Raw genomic sequence first — 19,220 nt, 5'->3', positions numbered from 1 at the left:
TTATTAGTGTACAACATGTTTCACTGTGTTTATGGGTTTTTTTTGTGCCAAACATGTGTCCCAAAGCTAAGAATTTCGTTTCCAGGTGACTATATTCGTTGTTCTATAGTGGATAAATAATGCTGTGAGACTTTTTGAACCTTTCTCCTTTGTACAAACTACGGCCTTAGTTAATGCAAATGTGGAAAAGTTCCCTAAAATCAACTAGCACAGTGGAACTTTATGCCACGCAAGGAAGTTACTGGACCCAAATGTTCGTGCCACTATATACTGTATATGCTGTGAACAAAAAAAAATATAAAATGTTGTATTCTGCATGCATTCTGATGTGTGATTCCACATAAAACGGTCAAGAACTATAAGGCTGTGCTGATTTGAGATTTGGTTTTGTTACAAAAAACATAGATGACCTGTCATAGTCTCATGTCTCGTCACAACAAAATCAGACATTTCGTTTTTAACGGGGGTGTGTAAACTTTAAAACTCTTTGGAGTAAAGAAAATCCATAATAATTTAAAATTGGTGCTCAAAATTTGGGTAAAAAAAAAAAAAGAAGAAGAAATTTACTGAATTATTAAATCAAACTACCGTGAAAAAAACCCTCAGACTTAATTATCTAAAAACCAGAATCACTGGCACGTTTTAGTCCATAATGAGTTTGAGTTCTGAAAGCAACAATGTGATTAAAATTGCATCTTGGAAAGACTCAGTACCTGCTATGTCAATGGCCAGGTCCTTGATGAGATGGCCAACGATGGCATAGGCGACCCCAACGACCACCAGGGCTGCCATGATCAGGTACAGCACTCCCTTCGGCAGCGGGATGAGCTCCTTCACGGGGGGTTTGTACTGTTTGTACAGGGGGTCGTCTAAAGTCCCCGAGAGCGGGTAGACTTGGGCGTCATAGGTGGAGTTCAAGATGGAAAAATTATATGCATTCATATTAAAGACGTCTGAGGAAGTCTCCTTCTTTAAAAGTAAAGCATTTCCCAAATATTTCAAAAATCCAGTCCAAGCGAAGATGGATAAACTCTATATTTCCGCAACAACAAAATTGATAAAAACAGACTAAAAAAGCGACTGGAAGCAGAAGCTTGTTCTATTCTTCATCTCTCCTCTGAGTTTTAAATGTCTCCGAACCAAAGGCGTGAGGAAACCGTGTTTGTCTCAGCGGAACCTCACAGCAGAACCCACCGCGGTGATTTGTTGGAGTTGTCCGCGCCGGGCTGATGTGGAGCGCCGCGCGCGCTCTGACATGTAACCTGTTAGCTCCGCCCACTTCCAGCATCCTCCATGTAGCTGCTACTCGTCAGAGCATGTTACCCAGGCGTCAGCCATGTCTAGAGGGTTTTCTCAAGCTGTTTTCGATGGTTTCATTTTAAACAGGCCGATTATGGAAATGATTTTCTTTTTTTGTAATGGTTTCTACATGATTATATTAAGAGAAACAAGCAATTTCATTACACAATTGTATGTTTTTCTTGACAATAATATGTAATAAACCATGTAGAGTATGGAGGACCAAAACTGACATAAGAAATAAAAGCATAAATATATATTTAGTTTTTCTTGTCCTTACACATTTGTTGTCGTCAAGAAATGCAGTGTTGTATAAAGTACTGAAATCTCAGAGTCAAGTAAAAGTATAAGTACCTCTCCAAAATATGACTTTGGTAAAAGTCGAAGTCACTGACTGAAATGTTACTTGAGTTAAAGTCTTAAAGTATCTGAAACTTCTTGTACTTAAGTATGGAAATTACTGTAAAAATGGATGTACTCAAGTAATGTAATGAAAAGTACAAGTAAAAAGTAAAACAAAGCAACTGCAGTTTGAATGACATTTTTTATATTTTGGTAAACTTGTCAAATACACTTAAAATAATGTACACAACCAAGTGCAGGCAAAATTAAACCTGCTAATAGATATACCTGCAGGCATCATTTAGTTAAGAAAATTAGGTGCTTTACCTATAGCACAAGGTTAACTTAACCTGCTTTACAACTGAACCAGCTTCTTAGTAAACCCTCCAGGACAGAAAATACAAAGTTTTTGTAAGCCTTAAGTTTTCCCTTCAAGTAAGGTCAGTGCTGAAAATGAGAAAAATAAATAGTACAGAAAATGCGGCCAACATGAAGAAAAAGATCTGTTACGATTACTCTACTTCACAAATCAGTGAATCAGTCGATGCTACAGTCAGTAGGTGGTGCACACAACTGGTCATTATGCAAAAGAAAAAAAGAATTGGGAGGGAAATGCAGCTTATTGGCATCTGTAAACCTGGTTTTGAACTTGCATGCCTTTCCTATATTCGTTAAATTTAGTCTAAATTGCTATCGCTATGGCTTCTGCCCCCTTGAACAGAGGAGTCTAGGTAGCCTGCTACAGTCAACATTAGGCCTAAGCTAAATACACCACGTATGGAACTGAAACAATGCCAAACAAAGTTCATTTATGGTCAACGTTTCACAGTACAGTAGTGCCTAGTGACCAAACTATAGTTACTGAAACAGGAGGATTATAACCATTTCATAAGACGTTACCTTGGTGGTAGGTTGACCAGACGTCCTCTTTTTCCCGGACATGTCCTACTTTTCAGACCTAAAAATCGTCCGGGATTTTGGTCAACTGCCTCAAAACACATTACATAGCTTACAGTGCATTGTGATTACATTGCCACTCCGTTCCACTACTCCATTCCAGGTTCCTTTGTATGGCAAATTAATCATGCCCTTCTCCCCAAATCCAATCACGTTGCATTATGTGTGCGAGTGTGTGTAGGAAAAGTAAAGATAACACCCCCCCCCCCCTCTCATCAAAACCTAAATTGAGGTATTCAGCTGGATAATGTTCAGGTTGGCACCTTAACACTTGCTTGTCAACCTCTCTGGATGTCCACTCAAGGCATCACAACACCAAATTATTATTTTCTTTGCAGTTGTGAAACGTTTAAAACGTCCCATATTATTTCATTCCTCATAAATCATTTGCTTACTTAAACAAGCCAAAGAGAAAACTGTTCTCTGAATTTAGAAAACTAAAACTACATCAAAATCTTGCCTTATGCGATGATCATGACTTCTCTACTGTCAGACAGACCACAAAACAATCCTCACTCCCTCCTTGCATGAACTTCCTCTCACCTACTTTTCTTTCCAGCTTTTAGATAATTCATTATTTTTCATTTTGTTTACTAAATCATTTATTTATTTATCTATACTCTGTATCTTCAAAAAGGCTTTTTCTGTTGTTCCTCTTCTATGGAACAATCTACTTTTCCAAATTAGATCTGCCCACAGCCTGGATCATTTTAAATCGCTTCTTAAAACTCATTTTTATTCCTTGGCATTTAATTGAACTAGTGTTTTGATACTCTGTTTTTATTCATTTGTGTTATTGTCATTCTTGTGCAGCACTTTGGTGCAGTTTCATGCCTGTTTTTAAAGTGCTATATAAATAAATTTGACATTGCTTTTTTCTTATAACTCCTACCTGAGCTCCTCCCTGCTCTGCTGCCTGATCTGCTTCACTCTTCTTGCTCTCCTGTTTTATCCTAACTTTTCTGATTGCCTTCTTCTCTCTTTTTAGCTCCTCCATCCACTTTTCTAACTCGCCCATTCCTTCACTACTCATATTTTTTTGATTTGATTTTTGTTTTCTGTCATACTTCATCCTATAACTCAGTCAGTTTTTTTGAGTGTTTACTTGGCCCTGAAAGTAATATTTTTCTATCAATTTATTTAAATTCTTTACTGAGTTAGGGTTTTGTCTTTCCATAAACTTCCAGTCCTTACACTGGAGTTTATCTTTCGGTGTTAATTTGCTATTCCCTTTTCCCATTTTGAGCAAATTAGTCAATTTCGTTCCAGTCTTAAAAACACATAGGGTGGACTCTAAAAGACTGGATAAATTCTTAGCAGGACGGTGATCAATCCCCTGTTGTGGTAATTCCCTCTTCAACCTTTTCAGGTGGGAAATTCTTGCCTACATGCATCCACCAGAGGTTCACCGTTTGCACTCCTGCCGTTTGGTATGAGGACAAATACCTAGTGGTATTTAAATTACTCCAAGTACTCTCACATTCACACACACACTTGGTATTACGGGTTTTTCAGTTTACGCGGACTCCGCCGTCCTTCTGTTACGGATTTTTCAGTCCTTCTGTTACCTATCAGTGCCTAGGATTCATGGGGTTTTATTCAAAGACCCTCAATCGTTCGCTCACTTTTTAATTTAAACGCTACTCACTTGTCCCCCCTTCATGGACGTCCCGTCAGCCGTTGGTTTCCAGCAGGCGGGTCAGAGACACAGTCCTGGAAAGGATCTGTGAGACTCCTAGGAGCCTGCGGTGGTCACGGTCTTCTGATGTCCGTCCCTCCTGGAAGCCGCAGATTTCTGCCTCTGCTCTCAAGCTTCATCCGAGTCTAGCCCTGCTTTTGTGGTCGTTATTTAATCTTATTTCGAAATTAAAATATCCAGGGTGGCACCCAATACCTCAAAGTCCCTGATTGATACATTTTGATGAAAGTTCTCCCAATTGTCTGAAATATATTTGATTTCTCTTCTTTACTTTCTTCTTCCGGGGTCTGAGTCTCTGTTTTGTCCATCTTTTCTTTGTCAGCCTTTGAATTTTCTTCCCTGGCTTTAAGTCTGTCCATCTTTAATTTAAGTCCAGCAATTTCTTGATTTAGCTCTTCGTTCACCTTGCCAATCCAGTACAACTGTTGTGATTTCTCTTTCATTGAATTGTTAAAATTTTTTTTATCTACCATTGTTCCCCATTTTATCTTCCTATTATGGGTTGACAGGGCTTTGCTTTCTGATTGTAGTTGTTCAACTGTCGTTTTAGCCTCGTCCAATTCACTAGTCAACGTGCTGAATTGTTGCTTCAAATAATCATTTTTGTTGATCAGCCTTTCATTCTCTACCTGCCAGGTATCTTTTTTCCTGGCATTCAGTCGCTCAATCTTCAGCCTCAGATCTTCAACAGTTTTCTGAAGCTTCTTGTTCTCTTTTGTAAGCTTCCAGCAGCTCTTCTCCAAACTCTCCACGTTCTCCAGCAATACATTTTGTCCCGCCATCGTTCAGTTTTGTTTGAGATTGAAGACTGCAAATGAATTTCTCTGTGGAACCTGGGAATACAAAGACAGGCGGCTGTGATGTCACAGACAGGATGAGTGACATCACAGCTTCACTCAAAGCCACAAGAAGTCTGTTGGGTGAGGAGGAGGGAGAGGGGGCCGGATGTTGTTTTTTATTAAACTTTATTCGCAGACACACTGTATAACGACAGAGTTATGCCTCATTTGTTCTGCCTCAAGAAAAAACCAAATACAGATAAACATATTCAAGGTAAAGAAAAAGCTAAGGGTTCATTTAAAGCAATACAGATTTCAATTGTTTTATTTTCTGTAGCTCTTTTTCTGTCATCTTCATGTCGAATCTTCACATTCAAAGACAAACTCCCAGGATTTTCTGGTTTTTATTCATTTTTATTTTTCACAGATTGTGAGAACATCCCACCTTTAAATGGCTTGTTTTCCGGTAGAGAAGAGACATTAAAAAAAAATTAAAGATAGGCAACAAGATTCTATGAAACAGTGTCATTGTTTTTATTGTTTTATACTTATGCATATGTATTAATTGTTTTTATCTTGTAACCAGGTTGCTATGTATTGCAAATTTTTTGCTCAGGTCCCTCTTGAAAATGAGATCTAGATCTCAACGGGGTTTACCTGATTAGATAAAGGAATATGAATTACACCCATTGAGTAAATATGAATGCAGCAGCGCCCTCTGCTGTTTGACAAAGGTTAAAAAAACCCAAAAAACTACTTGCCGCATGTTTACGTTTATTAAGTGTTATGTCTGACTTAATACAGTAGTATTGAGTACTACTGTACTTCTCCTCCTCCTTTTACTACTACTACTACTACTACTACTAATAATAATAATATATTTTAAAGAGTTGTGCCTCTCATGGTAGATGTGTTGGGTTAGTTCTGATTTAGTCTTTTTCTAGACTTTTGTTCAAATATTTTTTATCTTATTTTATTTCATTTTTGTATTTTATTAATTAACTCATTAAGAAATAGCAAGATTAGACACCTCAAAGGCACCTCGACGACAACCACTAAGTCTCGAAGGAGTTGAAAGGGAATCATTGCGGGTGCAGAGCAGCTTATGTTGTATTATCTTTCAGGTTACATGAGCGGCGGAAGAGAACAGACAGGGACAATCTTCTCCAAGGTGTGAATCTTCCTCCGAAGGTATCCGTGGCTGTGACACCTCTTTCCCAGAACTGAGAATTAGAAGACCAGGAACGCCTGGCAAGAGGGGAGCCTCAGAAAAAGCACCAATGGAAGCAGGACTACCACTGTCAGTGTCCAGTTTGTGGTCGATCAAAAAACAAAAGCACTGGCCACACACAGATTAAGGGGAAACGATACTGTCCAGCCTCTGGACAGACTGTTTTGTCTCTTGGGAAGCAGTGACTGTTTGAAAGATTTTCTTTGTAGTTTTCATCTTTTAATATCATCCCATCACTTTTGTTTTAAAGCCCAGAATTGTTTGTAAATTTCAACAGGACAGCTGCCATGTTATGAGGGCTTAGTTAATAACTGCAGCGGTCTTTATCCCTCTTTATTATGTAATAGCACATGTTATATTACAAACAACTGTTCAACCTTTTTTCGATAAATGTAATTTTTTGTGACCTCAGTTTTTCATGACGCTAAATCACCTTGTAGCTATAGAAACTGAACTTTCAGTCAAATCACTCTGTTTCTTTATATTGCTAAAATTTGGTATCAAACTAAATCTGAGATATTCTGTGTTTAGCTACAGAAAAATTACATGTTATTAAGCTTTGTTGATATAAACACTGATTAACTGGTCTCTCCAAATTCTCCCTAGATATGAGTGTGTGTGTGTGTGTGTGTGTGTGTGTGTGTGTGTGTGTGTGTGTGTGTGTGTGTGCGTGTGTGTGTGTGTGTGTGTGTGTGTGTGTGCATGGTTGTTTGTCCTGTCTGTCTCTGCGACAGACTGGCGACCTGACCAGATTAATAATAGATTAATAATAAACACTGCAAAAAACTAATACAGAGAAAAGAAAATTAATGGAAGAATTTGACACTCCCTTTATCATTTTGGTTTGCACTTGGATCTGCTGAGTTTATGGCTTTAGGCGTTGCTTTATACATGTCGAGGTATATTGTTAGCCCTCTGCGAATGTAGGTGTGTAAGAGTGAAGAGTGAAGAAATGTCAATGATCATTTATTTGTGTGCTCAATAATTTTGTTGGCCCTCTCAAAAGTGATACTATCAACAGTATAGTAATTCAATAATTCAGAATAAACAGTAATTTGGATGTTATGCTATATTGAACTTGAAATTAGTGTAAAAAAAAATGCTTCGTGGAGCATGAAACAGGTATTATTACTAAAATCATGTATATGCTTTGTTTTTCCTTTCCTTTATACTGGATGCATTTGGATGTGCTGTCATCAAAAAATGTATATTAATTTTACTTTTCCTTACACGCGTGTTTTTGTCAAGAAATGTACATATTTTCTGTTTCAATTCCCTTAAAAATGCGTTTTTGTCAAGAAAAGTAGATATTTTGTTTTGTCGAAACAAAATATCTATCCAAAGCTCTATTATTCCAAGGCCAATAGAGCTTTGGAACCAACGTCACTGCGTAAGACGTTGTGGGGCGTTTACGTCTCGTTCAGTTGCTTGGTGCCGTCTTTACCGGCCACAGACCAAAACCAACTTTATCCCGGTGTTTTTATTGTGTTACCGACCGAAGTGAAGTTAGTTTTGAGTTGGATATTGAATATTCCAATATCCGCCGAGCAAGCGGCGTTTAGCTCAAGGTTGAGCCGATTTATGAACGCTAATTTCGGCCAGTTCTCAAGCTTCCTCCTCAAACGCTCGGAGGTTCGCTTAGGGACTGTCAACAAATTTCCAAACCAAACACTCCTGTCAAACAAATGTTAATAAATGCTTTGCCTTGTGACCAACTGATACAAAAACGTGGTAATTCAAGCTTTTACAGAAGGCACACTATCCTCTATTAAAAATGTAAGTCTTATTCAATAGTTTAAATCATTTTAATATTAAATAATATATTTAATATGAAATAATTTAATATTAAATATATTTTCTTCAACAGCTTCCATTGACTACAAATTAGTGTGAAATTGTTCTATTAAAGTGTATAGATGAGGCACATGCATTTTTATATGATTTGACCCTTTTTATTCCCTGTCAGTGGGTCACATGACACGTGAGCTATTAAACACAATCATATTTTTTTAAATATATAAAATAGCGTAAAAAATTTAAAAACATCTAAAATGATGAAACGCCCCACAACGTCTCACGCAGTGACATTGGTTCCAAAGCTCTATTGGTCTTGGAATAATAGGCCAATAGAGCTTTGGATAGATATTTTGTTTTGACAAAACAAAATATCTACTTTTCTTGACAAAAACGCATGTTTCGGGGAAATGAAACAGAAAATATATACATTTCTTGACAAAAACACACGTGTAAGGAAAAGTAAAATTAATATAAATTTCTTGACGACAACAAATGTGTAAGTACAAGGATAAACAAAATATATATTTATGCTTTTATTTCTTATCATGTCAGTTTTGGTCCTCCAGAGTAGAAATCAGTCCATATGCAAAAAGAAAAAAGAAATTGTTCTTGGGCCCCCCCTGGTGGCAGCGCCGGGTCACGCTTCACTGATAATAAGAGCGTGTGGAAAGTAAGTAGACAAAAAAATAATCTCGCAAAAAGGAACTTATCCTTCAGGGTAGAGACAAGAAATATTAAGAAGTTGGAGGAAAATAAGTCAAGATAAAGGTATGTTTGCATGTCGCTTGGAAAAGTAATGTTTATCAAAAAGATATGTGGAGATGCTAACAGGAAACTAGCTTGATATCGACCTTGTCCAGTTAAACACCGAAACATTTATGCTAGCGTGTTTACATAATTTTAGTGAAACTGAGTTTTAACTTTAGAGGAGTTGTGTCTCGTGGTTTATCTTATATATTTCATATTTCTGGCTTCAAAATTGCATTTTGCTAATATTTGATAACAATAATTAAAACTTCACAATATTTGACATTTGCTAGCAAAATGTTTTTACGTAAGGCTACATACATTACTGCAGTATGTAGCTTTTATAACGAAAAGTTGTTTTTTTTTTGCATATTTGTTGAAACTGCAGTTATGTGCTGACAGTATGGTGTGAGACAATCTGTGAAAAAATGGAGTTCTTCCAGCTTCTTCCAGTGCTAACTACAAACAGCTAATAAAAGCCAGGAGGCGGGTCTTACCGCTGTCAATCACCGTACAAATGATAATTTTGCATCCACCACACTCTGAATTGAAATCCCAGAAAATGTGCTATAGCCTGGCACACGCTGGTTACTCTAATGCCACTCACAAATCCTAATGGCGAGTTCTAATCCCTTATTTTGGTTTAAACAGAACATTAGCATATTTGATCCCTGTATAAATGGATTTCAAGACTTGCGTTTGAGCCCCGTCATATGGAGATCTCATTTTGACAGTTCTGAACCCTGCTGTGATTCTAATCCAGATGAGATTACTTGAGATTATGAACGTAATTATCCTCGCATAGCTGCTGTTTGTTGTTAGACTTTTTCCACATCGCTTCCCGCTCGACTGAAATAACACAGAGGACAAAAGTCCGTTTGGGGGTGAAATTTCGTCACGTCTTCGCATTCCCAAAAAGATTAAAAGCTTTTAGTCAAGACAAAAAGAAAGGGGGGGGGGGGAAGTAATTTTCTTATATAAGAAGCGTGTACTGACAGGGATTTGCTGCTCTGCAATTCCTCTCAGCAAACACATGGGTCTGCTCTGCACTCAGGACTATGACAGCAATATTTTTGGTTTATTTAGCCTGTTAATAGAGGAAAGAAATGAGGGGGGTTCATTTTTCAAAGTCATTTTTTCACCATGTTTATTGTACATTTATAGATGTAATTCTGTATTTAATTCACTAGTTGTTGGGTAAATTGTATTATTAGTATTATCAAATATTTGTTGTATTATGTAGCCTTGTAGTTACATTTAGATAATGTTTCTGTGTGTTCATTAATTCTGATTTCTTCCTAATCCCTCCTTGGAAGAGGGAGGTGACAGATATTCATAGCAGGCCTCCCTGAGAGATGGAGGTGTTAGTTGTTCCAAGCTGAGTTTTACAACCCTGGAGGAAACTCTGCTTTGTTCTTTGTGATATAAAGCCGTTGCTTTGAAGCTATACAACGTGTCCCATTCGACGCCGTGCTTGGAGCAAGAAGGATTTAGATTGTAGATACCATGTGTTTAGTTTAGTGATTGTCTTGTAGCACTGCAACTAAAATGCTTTGACCCCACCCCCTAGAGTTGCAGCGCCCCGTGTGGCAGGGTTCCTAAAATCAATAAAACAGAGGAGCGGGAGATGTGTTTTCAGAGCGGTAGGAGATTTGTAACTGAAAGCACATCTCTGTCCGTTCTCCTCGCGAGAAACAAAGAATCTAACTCTCTTGTCTTTCCTGTGTTTGTTAAAATTGTCTCTAATAGGTATTTAGACCTGACACTAGTTAAACAATATATTTAGCTTTAAAATAAAATGTTTAGTTAGGAAGCTAAATGTGTAGTTTGAAAATTAAATGTTTGGTTAGAAAATTACAAAATGTGTGTGGTTAATTAGGTAGAACTTGATTACAAAATTTCTATGACACTTAAATTTTATAAATTCTCCCTGTAGTAAAATCCAAGCCCTTTTGAGGAAAAAAAAAAATCACTATTATATAACATCAAAGTAAACTGAAATATAACATGAGCCATTAGTGATAATATATATTTATTGAACAAATTGGTTTAAGGTAAAATGAGCTTCCTGCTCAAAGTTTATTACAATGTTATTTAAAAAACTGTGCAGATTGAATATCAATATTAAGAATTTTCTAAATCTTGTAAAATGGTTTGAAATCGTCTTTTAACAAAAATTTAAATTCAAGCATTTTCAAGGCAAAGCACACACAAAAACCCTGAAATTTGTCATGCATAATTTGAACCACATGTGGATTAGAAAAAAATATCTTTCACTTTGAAATTCGTTGAAGATATTTGTAGTCGTCCCAGTTAAGTCATTAAGAACCCAAAATGTATGGCATTTGTCCCTTTGCCGGATTCATTTCAACCTTTACCTGTATAGCATTTTATCAAGTCCAGAGGACTCCAAAGCGCTTCACACTACATCCAGTCATTTCAACCGAACACACACCTGCTATGAAACTGATTTTATTTATGCCTCAGTTATATACAGACATTCTTCACACGTCTAACAGATGCAGTTTATTCATTCAAATGATTGCAGGCCGACATTTTAGTGTTACAGTGTGTAAAGTGCATGAAGTCATAATTGCTGTAACGATTTCTGCTCCATTAATGAAACATAAGCAATGACAAACAGACGATGGGTATTCACGCTTTGTTGCTTTTATAACTGCAGGACCAAAACAGCAACAAATCCAGAACGTTTTAAACTTGTTCTCCGTTCTCTCACAGCTAAAGAACGAGATCTGTTCTGTAGAAGACGATTTGTTCGTTTAAAACACACGAAGGAACTCATTTGAAGGAAATCGTTCTGATTTTCTACAAACGTGAGAGAGACGTTTATACTGGATTTTTTTAAGAAACAGACTTGTAATTCGAATTTCATTTCCGTCCACAGAGTTGTTTGTTGAGAGCTGGATTATTTGCCAACAGTGAAGGACTGCAAGCCGGTGATGGCTCTGCCCAGGATCAGGGCGTGGATGTCGTGAGTACCTGATGGGAAAAGGCAGATCTATAAACCTAGTAAACAATGGCTTTAACTAAACAAATCTATAAGAATATCTAAATTAGTGGTGATAGCGTACTGCATGTCGAAAAAGGGCTGAAACATTCGTCAACTGATTTAATAATCGATTAATTGTTAACTAGAGGACACAGACTCAAAAAGGAAATACTCCTATTAAACACCTTTTTTCTATCCAATTATTAATCGATTAATTAAACAAAAACAAACAGATCATCCACACTGAATTGATGTGAAGTCAAGCAGAAGGGGCGGAGCTTTTTATGTGTTGATGTTAGAACATGTAAATGATCAAGCGTATATTAAAGGAATATGATACTTATGAATATTTTAGCATTCTGACCTTCGTACGTGTTGACGGCCTCCAGGTTCATGACGTGGCGGATGACGTGATATTCGTCGGCGATCCCGTTGCCGCCCAACATGTCTCTGGCCTGCCTGGCGATGTCCAGAGCTTTACCGCAGCTGTTCCTCTTCAGCATGGAGATCATCTCCGGCGCAGCTCTGTCGTTAAAACACCGGCAGGTTTTTATTTCTGCCTAACCTCTCATCGGCATAGTCCTTCACGTTAAAGATGACCGACTTCGATGTTCTTACTTTTTTTCATCAATAAGCCTGCCCAGCTGGAGACAGGAATGCAGACCGATGGTGATCTCCGTCAACATGTCCGCCATTTTCTTCTGCATCAGCTGATTCCGGGCCAGAGGCACACCAAACTGGATTCTGGTGAAGAAAGAAAATGCAAAAAACACAAAACGATACGTGTTAAATTGATGAAACGATAAAAATGTCCGGGTTTCAGTTCTCCGCAGCAGACTCTTTCTGACCTGTCCAGAGTGTACTGACGAGCCGCGTGGAAGCAGAACTCTGCCGCTCCCAGAGAACCCCATGCGATACCATAGCGGGCGTTGTTCAGGCAACCGAACGGACCCTGCAGAGGCACGATTACAAACTGAACAGTTTTAAAGAATTGACTTTAAAGGCATTCGTTTTAGCCCTTTACTCACGCCTAGACCGACGGCTTTGGGAAGCAGGTTCTCCTCAGGAACCTCAACTTCATCCATGAGGATCATCCCAGTGGCCGATGCCCTCAGGGAGAACTTCCCTTCGATCTTTGGCGTGGAGAAGCCCTTCATGCCGCGCTCCAGGATGAAGCCGCGGATCTTCCAGTCATCACATTTAGCCCAGACCACGGCCACGTCTGCCACCGGAGAGTTGGTGATCCTTAAAAGGTAGAGAGGCACGTAAATCAGACACACTACGCACCGGGAAGAGTCATTCCCAGTGTGCTGATGAGTGTTACCAAAAATATACAATTCAGTGAATTCAACCAGGGTTCCTACAGGTCATCAACTCCAATTTAAGACTTTTTAAGATCATTATGAATGGAATTTAAGACTGCATCACAAAAGAATGTACGAACTTTGTCCAGCCAATTGGCGATGAATTTGCACTTCTACAGAAAAGTCGGCTTGCAAGTGTGAGTCAACAGTAGCCTCAACCATCTTGAGTCACAGAACGCAATGAAGATGTCTGCATGACTCAAACGTTTGCCTGACAGCAGTGGTGGCGCCAGGGGGGCTCTAGAGGGCGCTATAGCTCCCCCTGGAAAAGTCATAGCACCCTCATAGAACCCCCAAGAAAATATTAGATTTGTTTTTTGTTTTCATCTGATTTAACATTACTTATATGTAGTTGTTGCAGCATTTTCATCAAAAGACACAAAATACAAACAAATTATTATATACCAAGTTAAAAAAAAAAAAACATCATGCAAGAGGATTTGAACTTTGTCTATGCGTATTATCACTTCCGTGACATGATGCCGGCTCTGCCCCCATGCACACGTGGAGCAATCCTCCCCCAATCATTCCAGGGCATTTGTCAGCAACTGACCAATCGGCTGTCACAATTTGTCGGACAGTGTACGTCCCTTATCTAGATGAACTGACTGTCAACACAATATTGACAGTGTTTATCATAGCAAACTGCCTTATGTTAGTCAGCACAAAGTTAACCGGTAGTAAGCATAACATTTTTTATCATAAGGACACTTATTGATAGTCAAATCAAGCCAAGCAGCGGTTAATTGGGCAAGTAAATAAACACAAGTTAATTCAAAAAACAAATATGACAATATGACCTTTTGCACATGACGTCACTCTCTCCGCCACTATGGATGTCAAAACCTATGCTCTCCTGTATAAAGCCTGTCAAAATATGTACATGTGGTAGCCTAATATCGCTTTTATTTAGTTGACTTTGCAATAAAATGGTCACAAGGTGCTGCGCGGTCAGCTGTGCAGACAGACAAGGGTCAAAACCAAGCTTGTCATTTTATTTTAATGAGGAAAGATGCGGCGATGGATAGCAGCTGTCAATCATAATGACCGGCAGCTCTCGGTGTAACTGCAGATTTACAGCGAACACTTTATACAAGGTAAGTAGATCAACGTTCATTTACTTTAAGTAAGTATGAGTAGAAAGATATCAAGTATCACATCATGGAGAAGATGGCGTCTAACCATCAGTAACCATGGAAACAATGCCACGCTGTCATGGCATTGTTTGTATGGGAAAAAATGATTAGCGTCTCGTCTTCTGTGCGTTTTTAAGGCCACTCTGGTTTAAGGGGAAACACTTTTTATGACATAGTGACATAAATCATGTGGTGTGAATTCAGGCAAAGTCAGTAATTTGATCAACCGTCAGGCGAGATGGGTCGGTTTCTAAGCTAGCTGTTTCAGGCTTCTGTAAATACCACCGTCTATGAGCCCCAACCAGGTGTGCTACCTTCACAGACAAATTAGCTCGACTTGAACAAATAGAATCCTTGAATAAATACAAAAACAACTTGGGAAAACAACTTCAGCCGCTCAGTTCAATACTCCAAATTCTCACTTCCAATGTACATCTTCGAATGATTAAGTGACGCAGCTGCAAAGGGTCAATAATAGGGTATCCCCTTTGTCATGAATGCTGTTTTAACCCAAACAACGTAATATATTATCTGGAAGTCATCTGGCTAATGGCTCAAAGCTTCGTGCTGACGTCTAAGCGTCAAATAAACGCAAACCAGTCTGATTAAAATAGCAATACTAATGCTATTTTAGTATTAGTATGAAATACTAATACTAAAATAGCATTTTAGTATGCTATGCTATTAGTATGCAGACATACTAATAGCATAGTGTGCTATTAGTATGCATACTAATATATATTATGATAGAATATATAATAATATCTAGTAGCATAATATCTATGCTACTAGAATATTATATATTCTAGTAGCATAAATATAGTTATCTATGTTGATAACTATAGGGAAAAAAGATCAGTCATAGCACCCTCAGTAAAATGCTTATGTGTTAAAATACACATGTAAATATTTCAGCATGTCACAAGAGCTTCTGTGGTGAAGAGCGCCACCGTGTGGATAACTATGATCATACATCCTTACTGCAGAAATTGGGTTTTACTGAATAAACAATTACATAAACAAGGTCAAATGCCTCTAATATTCACACATTCTCAGATTACCTTCCAAAATTAGATTACATCTCTTATAACTAGTTATTTTGTCATCAATATTAAGGAATTATTGACTTTAAACAAGCTCTGATTTCTGGCTGAAAAGTTATTTGCAAGTTAGTTTAGTCTTATCTTAAGAGTATTAGGATATTTGCACTAGAAACTGGACCAGAACCACTTGGTAAAATGTTGTGTTTTTGCAGTGTGTGTGGCGTCATCATGCTGCGAGTCAGACTCAACCCACCAGGTCTTGGAGCCGTTCAGGGTGTAGGTGCGGCTGGACGGGTTATATTTAGCTCTGGTCTCCATGCTGCCGGGGTCGCTGCCATGATTGGGCTCCGTCAAGCCGAAGCAGCCCAGGGTTTCTCCACGAGCTGCAACACACCAACGTATCACTCACTAATACATATTATAATCCTAAGCTGATAAAAAAAAACAAAAAAACATCAGATGTAGAAAATAATTGTTTAGGTTCCACTTATTACTGCTTAACAGTCCCTTTAGTATAAACCTAAATAAAGTTTGTTTACAGAGACATCATAGTCTATTTTATTTATGCTTTCGGTTGTGTGTGTTTTATATTTCCGTTTTATTTGTTTGAAATGTAAAATATCTTAAGTGTTCTTCACAAACTTAAAATTTATTGGTCTTTGAGGAGGCAAAATTGCATTATTATGTTATCAATATATTACTTAAATGGTCTCAAAACAATAATATTATCGTTTATCGTAATAATTACTGGGACAATGTATCATCCAGCGATGTGTTATCATGACAGGTTTAGTTACACAGATCAGCAGAAGTGTAAGGCTGCTGACACATTTTAAACCTCGGCAAGTAGAACAGAAACCTCTAGACATTTGCTGCTGAACACCAGAAACCTGCTGATGGACGAACTCTTTAGTTCTTACCCAGCTTTGGGAGGTATTTCTGTTTCTGCGCCTCTGTGCCGTAAGCATTGATAGGGTGCATGACCAGCGATGACTGCACGCTCATGACAGAGCGATAGCCGCTGTCCACCCTCTCCACTTCCCTGGCGATCAAACCGTACGCCACGTAGCTCGTCCCGGCACAGCCGTACCCTGAGCGGCAAACACGAAACCAGATGTGTCCTTATAAAATTTTGAAAAGCAAGAAATTTGTGTAAATTTGACTATCCCGTAATGTTTTAGACTGACCTTTAATCGTAGGGCCGAGGACTCCCATCTCTCCCATTTCAGACACAATCTCTCTGTGGAACACTGGAAGCAAAACGTAACACAACCCATCAGCTGAAGCTGGAAAATTGGTTTTGTTTCCCTAATATAAAGCAAACTGAGAACCAAATAAATTAGATTTGATTTGAAATAACTAGCAAACGGACAGCAACAATATAAAACTGATTAACTTTGAATTTCGACGTTTTTTTTCTTGCAACTTTTCAAATTTTCAAACTCAACTTTTTCTAGAAGATTTCTGGGATTAATCTCAGACTTTCTGAGTTTTTTCATATAAAATGTGTTCTGCGTCTCACTATGTTGCAGTCTCCACTTCTCCTGTGGTTTTTATATCATTTATATAATTTTCTAAACAACATCGGCAAATGGTGATGGGACAGGCCCATTCAAAAGGCATTTTTGAAATGTGGGAACCCATTTATTCAATGTAGACCTAAGAAATCTCGAGGAAAAACATCTGACCTTCGTTTCTGTTAGCCAGCAGGATTCGAGGCATGAGCTTCTCCTGGCAGTACGTCCTGAAGGAATCCCTGATCAGGACCTCCTCCTCGGTCAGCTGGCCCTCCAGGTCCAGAGCGTCCCTCCAGTCGAACTGGACTTTAGCTGCCGGACCCACAAACAGGAAATTATTGTTTTTATTATTTAAGCTAACCGGAAACATGTGTTCAGTTCAAAAAGATATCTGCACAGAGTTTGTCGATACCCACGTGGTTTAGCCCTCTGATCAGACTTTTCTGCATCTGGGACACAAAATACAAGCAGAAAGGGTTAACATTATGCGCAGCATAACAGGAAACGACAAGAAAGAAGAAGATTCTAATTAGCTGCTCCAAATTGTGAATAAATAAAGAGTAAAAAAAAAGTTTGACTAAAAATCCGTCCAGCTGCACATCATTCAAAACCAAAAAACCTGAAGGAATAAATGTTCAAACATGCTACAAACCGACCTCAAGCAAAGAAAATATGAACAAAAGTCACACAAATCAGAACTATTCCAGAGCACTCGCATACAAAGTTTCTGGTAGCAATATGGCAAACTGTGACAAGGCTCAGTGTCTATGTACACTTTTGCAGCACTCTTTATTTAGTCACCCTTTCTGTTCCAGGTTAAACACCAAAGTAGGCAAGTGCACGACAAGTATAAAGACAAGTTACGGACCAGGCCTGGTAGCTGCAGCGGTGCCCTGGGCTCTGGAGGCTGAGAAGAAGGCGCACCTGTGGGGGTTCACCAACAGGCGACACACGGTGCTCCTCAACGCCATGATAGAAACCAGTCTGTGGATATTATATTAAACCAAACTCATTGCATTCATTGACACATTTATTAGAACATTTCTGCCATATGTTATCCCGAGGAGAATTAAAACTGGTAGAAAAACGCGTTGTTCATGTCTCCTGACGCCGCTTTATCGTGATGTCAAACAAATGAATCCGGACGCCGCAGGAACCCGGCCAAGTTCGGCTAACTGAGCTAACCTGTGCGGTTAGGTAACTACAGCTGCTAGCAAGCTACACGCGCATGCTCACTGTAGCTTTGTGCTAATTTTGAGCTTTCGGGTTGAAATTATACAAGAGTCATAGGAGGAATGAGAACGTTGTGTTACAAAATAAGCCGCAACACCTCGCGGACGGCTGTATAAGTATTTACCTGTGTAACGTTGGAAAAATAGCTTCACCGGTCGGTCTCGAGTTGCAGTGCGTTGACACTTTACGGTCAAAACATACGCATACGTCATCACGTAAGGCAAACCTATTCGTTGTAGCGTGACTAAAACGTGTTTATTTTGATACCATTTTTGTAAAATTAAAAATAATATATTTAAATTTTGAGTAGAGCGTGGAAAAAATCCGTTTTATCCGTGTTTATTACGAAGTATTAAAAATCCGCTTGCATTTTTAAAGAAGAGGGCCAATCTGATTGGTCACTTTTTGGGGGAGTGTCACTTCCTTGTAAAAAAAAACAACAAAAAACGTCTCAGTTATTATGAACTTTACTATTAGATGAGCCAGACAAGATACACTGTTAAGTGACACGTGGAATGTTGTATAGTGACAATTTTTTCTAGCGTTGTTGTTTTACTGTGGAACCAATAGAAACATATTCGATAGTGCTGGAGCGTCAGAAAGAAAAGCATTTCTCAGATTTTATTATGCATTCACTGCACTTTATTTCAGACATTTTGTCAGATGGTTTGTTAATATAAACAGATAATTGGATAATTATACAGGAAACTGAAGCTACAATTCACACAGACTCACCAAAATCAGACAATAACATAATCAACACTAGATAAATGTTGCACCGATCATTTGCTGGGGACAGAATTTGGCCAAATAACACAAAACCAAAGATTCATCCTTAACTATTCATATTGGTGAGGGAAGTGTAAAGGTATGATGGATATTTCTTTTCATACAAAAATCTAATTTTGCTTTATAAGGGCTGCATTGTCTCAGCTAAATCCGCATGCTACTCTGGTTTAATCAGTTCTGGTGAAGGTTACTTTAAGTCTCTTTTTTCTCTCTCCAGCAGAATTACAAAATAATCCAGATTCATCCCCTCCCATATCCACTCTGCTGACTTTTGCGA

At 38.4% G+C, this 19,220-nt stretch overlaps 1 protein-coding gene across 1 annotated transcript; it reads right to left on the bottom strand.

Annotated features, from left to right (window-relative positions):
* Positions 1 to 11,307: 11,307 nt before the first annotated feature.
* Positions 11,308 to 18,414, bottom strand: gcdhb (glutaryl-CoA dehydrogenase b). Its single transcript, XM_028022562.1, has 12 exons — positions 18,279 to 18,414; positions 17,790 to 17,905; positions 17,338 to 17,370; positions 17,093 to 17,233; positions 16,592 to 16,654; positions 16,325 to 16,495; positions 15,658 to 15,787; positions 12,890 to 13,106; positions 12,710 to 12,813; positions 12,480 to 12,605; positions 12,226 to 12,386; positions 11,308 to 11,851 (listed from the first exon to the last, which is right to left on the bottom strand). The coding sequence occupies exons 2-12, from the start codon at positions 17,890 to 17,892 to the stop codon at positions 11,778 to 11,780; spliced, it is 1,323 nt and encodes a 440-aa protein (XP_027878363.1). The 5' UTR covers positions 17,893 to 17,905; positions 18,279 to 18,414; the 3' UTR covers positions 11,308 to 11,777.
* Positions 18,415 to 19,220: the final 806 nt, after the last annotated feature.

The sequence above is a fragment of the Xiphophorus couchianus genome, chromosome 7, assembly GCF_001444195.1.
Source record: "Xiphophorus couchianus chromosome 7, X_couchianus-1.0, whole genome shotgun sequence".
Taxonomy (NCBI): Eukaryota; Metazoa; Chordata; class Actinopteri; order Cyprinodontiformes; family Poeciliidae; genus Xiphophorus; species Xiphophorus couchianus.
The sequence above is the reverse complement of the archived record's forward strand: the minus strand, read 5'-3'. Positions and strand labels throughout refer to the sequence as shown.

Coding starts and splice junctions, on each gene's coding strand:
- gcdhb (XM_028022562.1), bottom strand. CDS start 17,892: ATGGCGTTGAGGAGCACCGTGTGTCGCCTGTTGGTGAACCCCCACAGG. Junction 16,655..17,092: donor GCTGGCTAACAGAAACGAAG/GTCAGATGTTTT, acceptor TTTTGCTTCCAG/TGTTCCACAGAGAGATTGTG. Junction 11,852..12,225: donor GGCCGTCAACACGTACGAAG/GTCAGAATGCTA, acceptor TTTTCCCATCAG/GTACTCACGACATCCACGCC.